The sequence below is a fragment of the Panthera onca genome, chromosome E1 (genome assembly GCF_046562875.1).
Source record: "Panthera onca isolate mPanOnc1 chromosome E1, mPanOnc1 haplotype 2, whole genome shotgun sequence".
Taxonomy (NCBI): domain Eukaryota; kingdom Metazoa; phylum Chordata; class Mammalia; order Carnivora; family Felidae; genus Panthera; species Panthera onca.
This window is the reverse complement of record NC_138352.1, coordinates 11252443-11266866: the sequence shown is the minus strand read 5'-3', so window position 1 is coordinate 11266866 and position 14424 is coordinate 11252443. Positions and strand designations below refer to the sequence as shown.

At 61.0% G+C, this 14424-nt stretch overlaps 1 protein-coding gene across 1 annotated transcript in view; it reads left to right on the top strand.

Annotated features, from left to right (window-relative positions):
- UBE2O (ubiquitin conjugating enzyme E2 O) overlaps positions 1 to 14424 on the top strand; it is a 57538-nt gene that overhangs the window by 39240 nt on the left and 3874 nt on the right. Inside the window, exons 2-15 of the mRNA XM_078438116.2 lie at positions 4055 to 4114; positions 4218 to 4328; positions 6389 to 6486; positions 6799 to 6862; positions 7532 to 7675; positions 8102 to 8211; positions 8341 to 8491; positions 8738 to 9210; positions 9588 to 9742; positions 10015 to 10127; positions 10220 to 10348; positions 10968 to 11057; positions 12143 to 12839; positions 13109 to 13245. Of these exons, the coding sequence (XP_078294242.1) occupies positions 4055 to 4114; positions 4218 to 4328; positions 6389 to 6486; positions 6799 to 6862; positions 7532 to 7675; positions 8102 to 8211; positions 8341 to 8491; positions 8738 to 9210; positions 9588 to 9742; positions 10015 to 10127; positions 10220 to 10348; positions 10968 to 11057; positions 12143 to 12839; positions 13109 to 13245 (2532 nt within the window). The remainder of the gene's footprint in view (positions 1 to 4054; positions 4115 to 4217; positions 4329 to 6388; positions 6487 to 6798; positions 6863 to 7531; positions 7676 to 8101; positions 8212 to 8340; positions 8492 to 8737; positions 9211 to 9587; positions 9743 to 10014; positions 10128 to 10219; positions 10349 to 10967; positions 11058 to 12142; positions 12840 to 13108; positions 13246 to 14424) is intronic.

Here is a 14424-nt window from a genome sequence, read left to right as displayed (position 1 = left end):
AACCACTTGGCTAACTGGTCTCCCTACCCCTCTTTGCAGCCGGCAGCCAGAGGATCCTTTTAACGTTATTGTCATGCACGCGCTCTGCTCCGAGCCCCGCACTGGATGGAATGGGTCTTTGTCCAAGGCCTGAATGCGCCAGCCTCATCTGCTTACTGCCCTCCTTGCTGGTCATAGAACACGCAGGCCCACAGGGTCTTTGCGGCAGCCTTTCTCTCTGCTTGGAAAGCTCACCGCCTTCTTGTACTCAGATCTCCGGTCAGATGGCACCTTGGCGTGACCTTTCCTGACCAGCCTTGAAAAGAACTCACTCACTGGGGTGCCTGGGTGGCTCAGTTGGTTAAGCATCTAACTGTTGATCTCAGCTCAGGTCTTGATCTCAGGGTCGCGACTTCAAGCCCCACGTTGGGCTCTGCATTGGGCACGAAGCCTACTTTAAAAAGTAAATAAAATAACTCACTCACTCTTGCTTCCTCCCCTCCCTGGTCTCTCACCCCTGCCCCTGAGTTGCCTTTTTTTTTTCTGTATGGAACTTAGCACCGCCTGACCCGTGTGTGCACTCACACGCGTGCGTCTCCTCCTTGCGCTAGAGCTTAAGCTTTGTGAGAGCAGGCACTTGTCTCCCCAGCGCCTGGCCCATGGCCGGTGCTCAGTCATCATTGTTCAGATGAGTCACCTCCTCTGTGAGGCCTGGCTCTCCTCCCGCAGGGCAGCGCCAGCGTCGCTGTTTCCAGAGCAGGCGGGGGGAGCAAACGACGTCCCACAGTCGTGTCCCAAAATCGTCTGAAGTAATGCACGCTCCCTTTAAAAGCCATCCACAGTCCCTTCTCATTCGGAGACAGGTCAGCATTTTGGTGTGGTATCTTTTTTCTCCCCCCTGTTCGGAAGCCTCTGGCAGCTGCACTCTCAAAAAATGTTGATAGTCCCCTCCTCAGAGGTTGTTCAGCAGTTTAGAGACCTGTCCATCCCCCACCTCAGATCCCACTCCGGTAACGAGTTTTCGGCAACTGCAGTCAGGGTGTACCTACCAGAAAATCACTGGTAGGTTTTGCCTCGCGGCTGGTTCAGCTCCAGAGCCCGGCATTTTCCTAGAGCGGGCACAGCGCCCTCTAGTGCTGGCCTCCAGTGCCCGCCGTCTGGGTGCCCGATCTCTGCATCCCCGGCCCAGGAATGAATACAGCGCTGATCCGCTGTCTTCCACTGTGATGGACCTTCCAGGAACGCGTTTTACTCGCTTCTCATTTTTGCGGCTCCAGGGAGGGTTGGGCTTTTTGTGCGGTTAAGAGAATGGCCCCTGGAGCCAGATTGAGTTCAAGTCAAGGTCCACCTCCGTGGAGCTGTGTTTTCTTTCTGTCTCCGTTTACTTCTCTGTAACATGGGAATGGCCGGAGTAGTGTGCTTCGGAGCTCCCTGGAGGACCTCACAGGTTACAACACACAAAGCACCGAGGAAGCTGCTTGTCGCACTTGGGCGGTGCCGTGGGCAGAGGACTCCAGAGCTCCCGAGCCCCCGGGAGCACTGAGGTGCCTCCCAGAGTGGGGCTGTGGAGAGCCTTCGCGATGCAGGTAGCACGTGACGGGAGTGGGGCGAGGAAAGGAGAGCGTTTGGAAGGACCTGTGCGGTGCAGAGGCGCCTAGGAGGGGGAGGACTGGCTTGTGTGGACACAGGCGGTGCCCCGTGTGGGTGGGACGTAGGGAGCTGGGGAGGAAGGTTGTGAAAGATCAGCGAGAACCTTGCAGGTTGATCTAAGCCCTTCCAGACGCCCTTCTCTCACCGTCTGGAATTCCCGAGGGAAGGCTGTGTAGCCAGACCCGTGGCCGCCACACCCCTTTCTGCTCCCTGCCGTTCCCACTCCGCTCCCCTCCCCGCGTTGTCAGGGCTTTGGAGAAATGTCACTCCTTGTCACAGAGGGTTAGAAGGGCCTGAGGACCAGGTGGGGAGGTCGGCAGAGCCATACCCGGAGGCCGGTGTTTGCTCCCCAGCTCCCCTCTCCCAAGAACACCGTGAACTGCTGCCCTGCCGCCTTCCGCGCGGGCTCACGAAGGCAGGGTGGAGGAAGCCCGCCTCTGGCCTTGCAGTGACGCCAGCCTTCACCCACGTGCCGTTCCCGCTCTGGCCTCGGAACGGTCGCCTCGGTCCCACCCACCCACCCTCAGGAGCAGCGTCCCTCGGGCCAGGGTGCCGCGAGGCCGGGCGGCGTGCCATCACAGACTACACTGATTCGGGAGCTGGGCCTGTGCCCGTCCCTTCCCTGAAGCTCTGTCGGGCCCGACACAGACCCCTCGGTGGGGACGTGATCTGCAGACTCAACTTGGGGCTGGCTCTCCTCAGGGATCCCCGGGCAGATAAGGCGGCCTGTGCCCACGGCCAGGGCTCACACCAAGGGTAGCACCCCTGTGTCCCACACAGCGCAGCCCCTCTCCCATTGGATTTCCTGGCACTGTAACTTTGGTTTCTATGGCAACTTGGGAAGACCTGCAATTGTGGCTTTTGAAGTCTAAAATGGGAGCAGAGGTTTGAGATAGGGTGGGACAGCACCGAAAATACCATGACCCAGACCAGAGCTCTGGGCACAGAGGGTTACAGGATAAGAAGTTCTTTGAGTTAGAAAAGTGGCACCATCATCACGGCAGACCCTGAGCAGAGCTCCTTGTGGCCCCTCACAGCCTCCTGGGGTCTTTGAGCAGAGGGAAGAAGGGCCTGACCTCAGAGGGCCTTCAGCCTGTGCCCTGGGAGACAGCAGATCTGGCATTAGCTGAGCACTTACTGTGTGCCCGGTGCCCTGTGACCGTCTGTGCTTTCATTGCCTTTGTGATCCCCTCCACCACTCCCAGACGGCTGCTCTCACGTGTGAACATAAGTGACTTTCCTGAGGTTTCAGAGCTGGCACGTGTAAGTGTCTGGCTCAGGGACCCCTGATTTTAACCCCCGGGCTTACTCTTAGCTGGATCATGGGCTTATATTCCCAGGTAGGAGAATCTCCATCGCTTGTCGATAATGGGGCCCGTCGCTTCCTCCTTTACTTTTTTGTAAATCACATCATCCTACTGATAGCAGGGTTTGTGTCAGCCATCGTTGCCAAAATTTCGGTGACCTTGAGCCGGTGTCTCAGTTCTCCTTCCGTGGAGTTCACCTTTCCCTGCCCTGGGCCTTGCACTGGGGGAGTGAGCCTGAGGAGTCTGAGGTTGGGTGTTGTTTGAGAGAATAGCTCTCGCACCCCTGTGGTTTGGGGTCTCGGAGGTGCCCGTCCAAAGGAGGTGGGCGGTCAGAAACTCGCCCGGTACCGTGACTCAGTGAAGCATTCCCGAGGGGCGTCCCCGACCACCGTCTTGCGGCCGGGCCGTTGGAGGGGGATCCCGTGCCTGGCAGAGGCGGGGGTCAGCCCTCGAGGGGCCCTGGCTGTCCGCTCAGAGGAGGCTGTGCCTGGCTGGCTGTGAAGGGATGGGTCCGGTGCTCGCCGAGCAGTTGGCGGGGCTCCAGAGCCGGCCGTCGCGAGGGCTCCCCCGCGGTGCTGTGCTCGGCTCTGCGGAGCAGTAGATAAGGAGCAGGCTGCGGCTGGTCGGAAAGGATAGCCCAGATTACGAGGTCGTGTCAGGCGATAGCGGGCGTCAGGGTGACCCACGTGGCCCGGTGTCACGCCGCTCCTCCACCCCCTGTAACTCAGCGCTCAGTGGGGGCGCAGGCAGGCACTCGCAGAAAGTAGGAAAAGGATGTCACTCCTAGCAAAGCGGTCTTGCTGTGTGACGGGCTGTTGAACCTGTCATTTGAAGGAGGCCTTATGTGATCTGTCGTTTAGGCACGCTTCTCGGTATGATCGAAACGACCTTCGGTCACCATACTGTTTGCCTTTGGAGCTCCGGGAGGTAGCGCCTGGAGTTCTGTCTGTCAGTCCGGCTGCCGTTAGAGGGTGTGTGGCGCTGGCCAAAGCCGTGCTCGGCACTTGGGGTTTGTGTGCTTGGCTGTCTGTGTGTCACAGCGTAGTCAGAAGTTGGGGGGGAACGCACCCCGTGATGACATCAGAGGCCATTCTGTCACACCGTGTTCTCTTTCTCAGCTGAAGCTAGAGGACCGCTCTGTGGTGCCCCGGGACGTGGTCCGGCACATGCGATCCACCGTGAGTGTTGGCGCGGGGGTTGCCTGGGGAGTGTCTGGGCCGGGTCTGCCCTGGCGGCCGGTGCCGTGCGCCTGCTCGGGCCTGGATGCCTTCTCCTCCCCAGGACAGCCAGTGCGGCACCGTGATCGACGTCAGCATCGACTGTGCCGTCAAGCTCATCGGCACCAACTGCATCATCTACCCCGTCAACAGCAAGGACCTGCAGCACATCTGGGTGAGCGGCCCCGCCCGCCGGTGACCGCCCTCTGCTGTCTGTCCGGTTGTCCCCACGCGCACCGCACCTTCCGGGCACCTTCCCGGGGCGGGCTCGCCTGAGTGGCGCTCCTTGTGAGGAAGCCGTGCAGACGTGAGGTCGGGACACCTCCCTGTGCCTCCGGCACGCATTGCTGGTGGGGTCTTCCTTCCCTCGCTCCCTTTCTTCTTTAACACTGTTTTGAAAAAACAAATTTCTTCCTTAGTTTCTTTTTTAAGTGATTTCAAACTTAGGGAAAGCTGTACGTTCCCATGCCCCCTGTGTCACTGGGCTCCTTGGCGGTCAACCTTTCCCTCCGTTTGCCCCATCACCTTCCTCCTCCCTTCCCCACATTTCCTTCTGTCTCCCTAGTCTTTTCTCTGACACGCTGGAGAGCAAGCTACAGACACAGCGCCCCACGGGCCTGAAGCACTACGGTGCGTACTTCCCCAAACCCGGAACCCGTCTTTCAGCCCCCCGTTCAGGAAGGTGGCACTAGCACGCATCTGTCCGACCCAGAGACCCCATCCGGCTGTTCCAACGGCCTTTCCCCTCCGATCCGGGACTCCATTCAGAAGCACACTTTGCATTCGGTTGTCAGCTCTTTGATTCCTCATCTGGAACTGCTCCCCAGTCTTTGTTGTCCACGCCCTGGTACCTTCCAGTGGCTGACCTGAGCGCGGAGCCGTGTCATCGGCCTCCTGACCAGACTCAGACCCCGCATCCTTGTCAGGACCGCCCCAGCAACACCCAGGGCTCTTCCTGGCCCGTGACATCCGGCGGCCACAGTAGGGGTGGTCGTCGTGATCCCGGCAGTATTGGTGTCTGCCCAGCCTCTCCGCAAGGTCACCATTTACACCACCTTTGCAAGGGATTCTGCTCTGGGGAGAGATGCCTCAGGGTTGCGTCAATAACCTGTTACTTTTGAAACCCTGGCCCACCAGCCCCAGCCTCGGTTAGCACTTCCCACCCGAGCCGGCCAGCTTTGCGGGGAGGTGCTCCGGGGTTGTGTCCATAATTGCTGAGACCCCGATCCGCCAGCCTTAGCCTCCGTTAGCAATTCCCACCTGAGCCGGCTAGCCCTCTAATGCTTGCCGAGTGGTGATTTGATGGCACGGTGGCTTCTCGTCCTTTTTATTAGTTGGCATTCTGTACGGAAGAGCTTCACTTTCAGCCTCGTTCGTTTAATTCTTTTTACGTCGGTACGGACTCCGAGGTCCCCTTCTGTTCGGTTGGTTGCAGTCCATCACTGCCAGTGTTTTGTTGCTTAAATTATTGCAGATTTGGCCAGTAAGCGCCCCTTCAAGCTGATATCTGTGTCCTTTCGACACTTTCCCATCCCGGGTCTTGTTTTTGGTTTTTGTTTTGTTTTGTTTTAAGCACCTTCTTACTCTCTACCTCTTCTGATCCGGCCCTGGAATCAGCCATTTCTCCCAAGAGCCTTGGTTCCTTTCAGAGGGGAATGGCATTTTAAACAGAAATCTGGCTGTGTGTAGGGCATACGGATCGCCAGCAGGGCCTCTCAGGACCACACCAGGAGATGCCTGTGTGTGTACCCGGAGGCACGTCTGAATTTGTCAGCACCTCTTCTACGCACACATGAAAATATGTGATTTTGTCTCAATACTTCTAGTTCCGTTTGAGCAGCTCAGGTTCGTTCTTTCCTTTCCCCTTTTCTGTGTGAGTGAGAACCTTTCCCAGCAGGGAGACACTTGCTTACGTATCGCTTACTTGTCCACGTAACCACCCTCCACCTGCCACCTCCACAGCCCACTCCTGCCCCGGAGCCCTGTGTCCTCGGAGGCTCCGTGGCCTCGGCGCAGGTCTCTCGTTGCCGCCAGGCAGACCCCCCCCCGCCCCCCGCCACCCCCTCCTCCGACCTGGGAGGGGGAGCCGGGGTGCAACGTAGAACTCGGGGGGGGGGGGGCGGCTCAGGCAGCGAGCTCCTCGGATCCCTCCTCCTCCGTCTCCCGGCAAAGAGGAGCTGGTGGGCTGCACACCAGTGCCTCCCGCTGCCTCTCACACCGCGGCCCGGTCCACAGCCCTTCATGTACGGGGACTACATTGCCTATGACTGCTGGCTGGGGAAGGTCTACGACTTAAAGAACCAGATCATCCTGAAGCTGTCCAACGGTGCCAGGTACACGGCTCACCCGTGATACGGGGCCACGCTCCGCAGGGGCCACCCGCGGGCCGGGGAGGGCCGAGGGTGTCTTCTCGTGGGGCTGCGGTGACGCGCGCTGCTGGCTCTGGGGGCCCGCCCCTGGGCTGGTCTCCTGTCGCCCTGGCCTAATTTAGAGCATCTGTTAGGGGTTGGTGCTTTATTTTCGATAATTTTTAATGGTAGTCAGTACTCAGGGGTCGGGGCCTTGTTTGTGTCGGGGGAACCACTTGGGCCGGTGTGACCGTCATTGTGCCCTGGTGGAGACCAAACCCGTGTTCGCCGTTTCAGGTGCTCCATGAACACAGAAGATGGCGCCAAGCTCTATGACGTCTGTCCCCACGTCAGCGACTCTGTACGTTTGCTCCACCCAGGCAGGCTTCTCCGGGGGCGGGCTTGGAGGGGACAGAGTCTCTTGTTCCTCTGCCCTCGGGGCCGCACAGGAAGAAGGACTTCTTAGCAGAGAGCTGCGAGCTGGCCCGGGCTGAGCAGACGCTGCTTCTAGGCAGAGTGGTTTCCTAGAAAGGGGGTGGGTGCGTACCAAAAGTCTAGAAGTCTAGACCTGGACAGAAAGTATTAGAACTTCTCTTTGCCTTTTGTTAACTGTATGTTTTCTTTAACAAATAGCCACTCTTCAGTATTAGAGTAGTACGCTGTGTTGTTACAGTCGGATATTTTAGAACGATAGTATATGTTTATAAGTAAGTATGGGAAGGGCGCATGATCAGGCCGGTGTGGGGACTCCTGCCCTCTAGAGCCCTCGAAGTGTCACCCTTGACCGACAACACTGACCTGGCCTGAGAGCTTGTTGGAATGAGTCAGGTGTACATTCTAGTGAGCTCCCTGGGTGATTTATGTGCATTTTAGATGTGATGCGTGCTGCTCCGGAGCCCTAGGGTCTGTCTTAGCTTAGAGGGCTGGGGAGCATGCAGGTGTGAGGTGAGGCAGGCGTAGATGCAGAGAGCACTGTCCCCTGGGCAGGTGCCACTCATAAGGACTTTCTCTCTGGCCCCACATCCTGCAGGGTCTCTTCTTTGATGACTCCTATGGCTTCTACCCGGGCCAGGTGCTCATCGGCCCCGCCAAGATCTTCTCTAGCGCCCAGTGGCTGTCTGGGGTCAAGCCCGTGCTCAGCACGAAGAGCAAGTTCCGTGTGGTGGTGGAAGAGGTAAGGCTGGGGTGGGGCCGGGGCCTCAGCCTCTGCGCCCTGGTGCCGAGCTCTTACCACTCCCTTGCTGTCTGCTCGGAGGACCAAGAGGCCCCTTAGCCCTCTTGATCTGAAAGGGCTTTAAGGATAGAGGGAAGCCAGGGCGTGGTCTTGGGGTAACTGCTAGGCAGGTGTCCCCCAGCCTGACCCAGCAAGGTGGCACAGCGGTGAGTGGTGGACCCGCCGGGCCCTGACAGGGTGGGGATCCGTGGGGTGAGGCTGTAGTTGTTACAGGCGGGGCCTGCTCTGGGGGTGTCCTACTTGGTCATAGGCCGGGAAGATCCGTCTGGCTTCCTGCTCCGGAGGTCAGGTGGGCTCCGGGCAGCTGCTTAACTGAGAAAGCCGTCAAGCTGCCGACTAAGGCCCTGTCCCACCCGCCATCCCCAGGTGCAGGTCGTAGAGCTAAAAGTCACATGGATTACCAAGAGTTTCTGTCCAGGGGGCACGGACAGCGTCAGCCCCCCGCCCTCTGTCATTACCCAGGAAAACCTAGGCAGGTGAGTGGCTCCAGCATGCCCACTCCAGCGACCCCGGTAGCGTGCCCTGCTCGTGTCTCTGGACCCAAGTGAGAGCCGTGGGGGGGCCGAGATCACCGTTGGTCCAGCCCTCGCTTCTCTCCCTCCCAGGGTGAAGCGTCTCGGATGCTTTGACCATGCTCAGCGGCAGCTTGGGGAGCGCTGTCTGTATGTCTTCCCAGCCAAGGTAGAGCCGGCCAAGATTGCCTGTGAATGTCCAGAAAAACACTGCGCCCAGGGGGAGGGCTCTATGGCCAAGAAGGTACGTCCTTGGGGTTGGGATAGGTGGGCGTTTGAGGAACCGGCCGGCCGTGAGCTATTTCCACGGCCGGGAAGGACGGTCTGTGCTTTAGGCCTTGGGGGGCAGCCCCGATCACCTTGCAGGCCACCTCGATGTGTATCGCTGCCCCCCTCCCCCCAAGCTGCCTGGGTGTCCCACATGCCCAGGGTGGGGCCAGGGGCGCCCTGCTGCTCCACAGCCCCCGTGCCTCCTGCTCCGCCCTCATAGGTGAAGCGCCTGTTGAAGAAGCAGGTCGTGAGGATCATGTCCTGCTCCCCGGACACGCAGTGCTCCCGAGACCATTCCATGGAGGACCCGGGAAAGAAAGGAGCGGCCAAAGCCAAGAGCGAAACGGGGTCCGTCAGCCCCGAGGAGACGCCCGATGGGGCCGCCAGCCCGGTGGAGATGCAGGATGAGGGCCCAGAGGAGGCCCAGGACGCGGGGGAGCAGCTGCCCCCCTTCCTGCTGAAGGAAGGTGGCGACGACAGGCTGCACTCGGCAGAGCAGGACGCGGACGACGAGGCCGCCGATGACACGGATGACACCAGCTCGGTGACCTCCTCTGCCAGCTCCACCACCTCCTCCCAGAGTGGCAGCGGCACAAGTAGAAAAAAGAGCATCCCCTTGTCTATCAAGAACTTGAAGCGGAAACACAAGCGGAAGAAGAATAAAATCACTCGTGACTTTAAGCCGGGGGACAGGTAAACCCAGAGGCGCCCTCTCCCTCCTGGCTGAGTGTCCGGCCCGAGGCTGTCCGTGTGGCTCCCGCACACGCGAGCACAGTCTGCGAGCCCCACGCGGGCTCGGGGGGGGGGCCCAGCTGAGGCCGCGTAGGTGCCTGGCCTTGGCCTGCGTGGAGAGGAGAGCTCTGGGAGTGGGGCCGGCAGGTGGCGTGGAGGCACCGTGTGGGCCCCGAGCCTGGCCTCCGGGACCGCGTTCACCGGGCTCTCCCAAACGAGGCCTCAGAGGAGGTCCCGGGGCACGGGACGTGCGGGGGAGCATTCACGGACCTGTCTTTCCTCCTTCTTTCCTTGCCTGTTGCGTGCGGCCCGGCCGACCGGATGCACCGCGCCTGCAGGGTGGCGGTGGAGGTGGTGACCACCATGACCTCGGCAGACGTGATGTGGCAAGACGGCTCCGTGGAGTGCAACATCCGCTCCAACGACCTCTTTCCCGTGCACCACCTGGACAACAACGAATTCTGCCCCGGAGACTTTGTGGTGGACAAGCGAGGTAGTGCCGGCCCCAGAAGGCCGCCCAGCCGAGGGCCCGGGCAGCGCTTGGGAGGGAGGGGCCGGAGGTCTCGGGCTCAGGGAGGAGACGCCCCCTTTGAAGAACTTCTTCAAGGACTGGGGCAGCCTTCTCTGGCCTCTGCCAGCCTGGCAGAGGCCACGGGTCCTGTGCCCTGTGCCCTGCGATGTAGTGGCGGCGGGGGGGGGGGGGGGGGGGGGGTGCGCGGCAGGGCTCCTTAGCCCTCAGTCACGTTCCCTCCTCCGGTTTCCCAGTCCAGACCTGTCCAGACCCCGCCGTCTACGGCGTGGTGCAGTCTGGGGACCACGTGGGCCGCACCTGCATGGTGAAGTGGTTCAAGCTGCGGCCCAGTGGTGATGACGTGGAGGTACGCGCAGCCCCCGCGTCTTCCTTCAGGGTGGGCTCTGGTGGGCTGGCCGTAAGGCCCGTGGGCTCATGACAACCCATCCCGTGCTCCAGCTGATTGGAGAAGAGGAGGACGTGAGCGTCTACGACATTGCTGACCACCCTGACTTCCGGTTCCGCACCACGGACATTGTCATCCGCATCGGCAATACTGAGGATGGAGCTCCTCACAGGGAGGATGAGGTCTGCCCGCCCCGCCCCCACCCCAGTTCATGGCCTCCATGCCGGCTCCCCGCCCCAGGCAGCATCTGCGATCCCCGGAGTTGCCACCGGGTGGCTCCAGGAGACCAGACCTGCAGGTCTCCTCCGGGCTCCGCGTGCCCTCGCGTGCGCCTCCACAAGGATTTGCCTGCCTGTCGGGATCAGACTGCACGCAGCTGCTCCCCGAGCCCCAGTGGTTCTGTTTAGCGGGGAAGTCCGACTCCTGGTCCTGAGTGCCGTGGGGGCACCGGAGAGGCTGGGGGAGGGGGCGTCCAAGCCGTGCCTTGGCGAGCAGGTGGGAACATCAGGTGGGGTCGAGCCGAGGAAGGGCAGGAACCCCGTCCCGAGAAGGTCAGGAAGCCCAGGGAGGGCGGAATGCTGAGCGGGAAGGGAGTTAACAGGGGCTTGGTGTCTGGCTGCCGGTGCCGGAGCCAGAGGGCCCCACGCTTGAGCTGCTCACCGTGTGCGGCCTCGGGCTGGCACCCGTGTCCCTTCTCAGGGCCTCGCCCTTGTCACCCATTGCCGGAGCTCCCTTTTGGAGATGATCTGGCCCTCACCCTTCAGAGAGATGCTCCCTTGACCCTGTCCCGTTGCCCTGCAGCCATCAGTTGGCCAGGTGGCCCGTGTGGACGTCAGCAGCAAGGTGGAGGTGGTGTGGGCTGACAACTCAAAGACCATCATTCTGCCCCAGGTAAGCCCCTGCTGAGGCCCAGACCGTCACCGTGGCAGCTGGGCTGGGAGCCGTGGCTCGTCTCCTGTCGCTGCTCATGGAACAGGGAGACAGGCTCTCGGGTCTTCCCGGTGAGGGTCTCTTCTTTGGGGCGTTTGGGTCTCAGAGAGCGCCTGAGAGGAAGGAGCTATCCCACGTAAAACTGTGGTGTGGGCAGTCCGGAGAACAGAGGGGCAGCCCACAGCTGGCCCGTAGTCTTGTCCCACCTGGAAGGTTCCCCAGGTTGCCAGGTGTGTGCAGATCTTCACAAGCTTTCCAGATCTGCCTGTGTCCCCATCTCACTGTGCTGAGAAACACAGGTTACTTCCTATAGGAGATAGAGCCTTTCCCACCAACAGTCCTAGGAAAACTCTTCACACGTCAGCAAGAGAAAGGAGAAGAGCTGGCCCCCAGTCCCAGCCCCTGCTGGTGGGCTCTGAGCAGCAAAGCTATTCTCAGTACCGTTTCCCTCCCCCCTTGTGTGAGCTGATCTGCACGCCCCAGCTCCCCTCTCCTGGCACCTTCACGGGGTAGGGGAGGGAGTGACTCACTCACCCCCTCGTCCGGGCGGCCATTCCAGGGTACGGGAACAGGATGTGACACAGGCCAGCTCTGCTGAACCTCCCCCCCGCCATTGCACGTTCTCAGCTACCCGTGCAGCCCCACGGAGGTGGCTGACCTGAATCCTCTAGGGGAGGGGCCGGATTTGCCATCAAGGTCAAATGGTGGCCAAGGGGTGCACACAGGGGCAGGGGAGGCTGGAACAGCCTTTGGCTGTTGGTTGGGGTTTTGAGCTCCGCTCCGCCCCCCCTCCCCCCCGCAGTAGGTGTGGGGCAGGCAGAGGCGCCTTCTAGAGACCCGGGGACCAGCTAGTGCAGAGAGACCCAACTGCAGAGTTGAGAACAGGAGAGGGGGAACGGGTGGAAGGGGCCTGCCGAGGCCTCGACGCACCCAGTCACCGTCCGCTCTGAGGGTCGGGACGGGCCCCAGAGTGAGGGCCCCGGAGCGCCCAGCAGAGCCTCTCTGAATTGCCTGTCTTCGCGCCCTCCCCCCCCCCCCCCCCCAAGCACTTGTACAACATCGAGTCTGAGATTGAGGAGTCGGACTATGACTCGGTGGAAGGCAGCACCAGCGGGGCGTCCTCGGATGAGTGGGAGGACGACAGTGATAGCTGGGAGACGGACAACGGGCTGGTGGAGGACGAGCACCCCAAGATAGAGGAGCCCCCCATCCCGCCCACTGAGCAGCCGGCGGCCCCCGAGGAGGACAAGGGGGTAGTGATCAGCGAAGAGGCTGCCACGGCCGCCATTCAGGGGGCCGTGGCCATGGCTGCCCCCGTGGCTGGGCTGATGGAGAAGGCCGGCAAAGACGGGCCCCCGAAGAGCTTCCGGGAGCTGAAAGAGGCCATCAAGATCCTGGAGAGCCTCAAGAACATGACTGTGGAGCAGCTCCTGACAGGCTCGCCCACCTCCCCCACAGTGGAGCCGGAGAAACCGACTCGGGAGAAGAAGTTTCTGGATGACATCAAGAAACTGCAGGAAAATCTCAAGAAGACCCTGGACAACGTGGCCATCGCAGAGGAGGAGAAGATGGAGGCGATGCCAGACACGGAGCGCAAGGAGGAGAAGCCGGAGGGGCAGTCACCCGTGAAGGCCGAGTGGCCCAGCGAGACCCCGGTGCTCTGTCAGCAGTGCGGCGGCAAGCCCGGAGTCACCTTCACCAGCGCTAAGGGCGAGGTCTTCTCAGTGCTGGAGTTCGCACCCTGTGAGTTCACCTTGTTTTTCTTGCCGGATCTGGAGGCCGGGTGGCCAGCTGCCGCCTGAGGGGAGGAGGCCACGTCCCCGGTGTGGTCACTGGTGCCGATGCCAGGCTGGCGGGTGCGAAGCGCGTGGGGTTATCCCCCCGTCCGGGGCGCACACCCAGCAGCCGGCCGCTCCCTCGGGGCCGGGCTTCCCAAGGGCGGCAGCTGTGTTTCCAGATAGAGCTCTCAGGGGCTTGCCGGTAGCGATTGACCGCTCTTTCTTGCCTTGTAGCAAATCACTCTTTTAAGAAAATTGAGTTCCAGCCTCCGGAAGCCAAGAAGTTCTTCAGCACGGTACGGAAGGAGATGGCGTTGCTGGCTACCTCGCTGCCTGACGGCATCATGGTCAAGACCTTCGAGGACAGAATGGCAAGTAGCCCGGCGTGGGCCTGGCAGCTGCAGACGTGCTCGTGTGGGTGCTTGGTACCCGGGGGGCCGCGGGACCCGGCAGCACCTGGGAGGCCGTCCGCACCCCTCACGGGGCAGGACCCCCGCACGTGTGTCCGGATCGCATGGCTCCTCCCTTTCTCCCTCCTGTTAAAAGTCAGTTTTGAAGCACAGAGCTTTACCTGAGTCCTGTTCTCTTGAAATATTACAACGTTGTGGAAAAGGCGAAAGTTGCCTTTGAGCAATCCTCAGCCCGCCCCTGGGAGTCACGACTGAGTTTTGTGGGTCTCCTTATAGGAGACCCTCTTTTCATGTCTTTACCTTCTCATGTGTCCCCGTAGACACTCCGTGTGATTTGTTTTACGTGAACAGCCCGTCCTCGTACATGTCACCTGCGGGTTGCTTGTTTCACTCAATCGGGTAGTTTTTTAGACCCACCCCCCATGTTGATGGATGTCGATCCAGTTCGTTCTTTTTTAGCTACAGAATAGCGTCCCGTCACGCGGCCATGCCGCATTGCGTTTTCCACTCCTGTCTTCGTGGCTCAGGCCCAGGGTTGAGTCCTGCCACCAGAGGCCGTGTGAGCACCTCCTCGTTCCAGGCGCAGGCCGGCCCGGTCCGCCTGGCCCCTCATTTATCCAGCACGCTTACCAGGCGCCTGCTGTGTGCTGGGCCTCGTGCGAAACGCTGAACCCAACGCTGAACCCTACTCTGACCCGGGCCCCAGCCCAGCCCTGGTGAAAGGGGCCCCAGGACAGAAGAGAGGCACTGTTCAGACCTTCTTGCCGCAGGCCGGAAACCACAGAGCGGGGCTGGGGTCTCCACAGGGTCGGTGCTGCTCCGGGTTCTTAACGACACTTTGGCTGGTTCTTGGATTTTAGTAAAACTTGCGAAATTCCCGGCTGGTCTCAGCTGTGCTGACAGAAGGGACTAGCATGTTTTCCAAGCCTCACTCGGAGGGACGGGGAAGTCGTGCCTTCTCTTGAGGCCCACAGGGCGGCCGCGTGGGAAAGCGCGGGAGAGGGTGCTGTCGGTCCAGTCGGCACTCCGCCCTCGCCCTTCCGTCACCCCGTGTTCCGAGCGCGGGTCTGGCTGCCGATGCCGCCCCTCCGCCGGCATGCGCACAGATCTTGAGCATCTGTGGGGCGTCTGCCCGGTGAC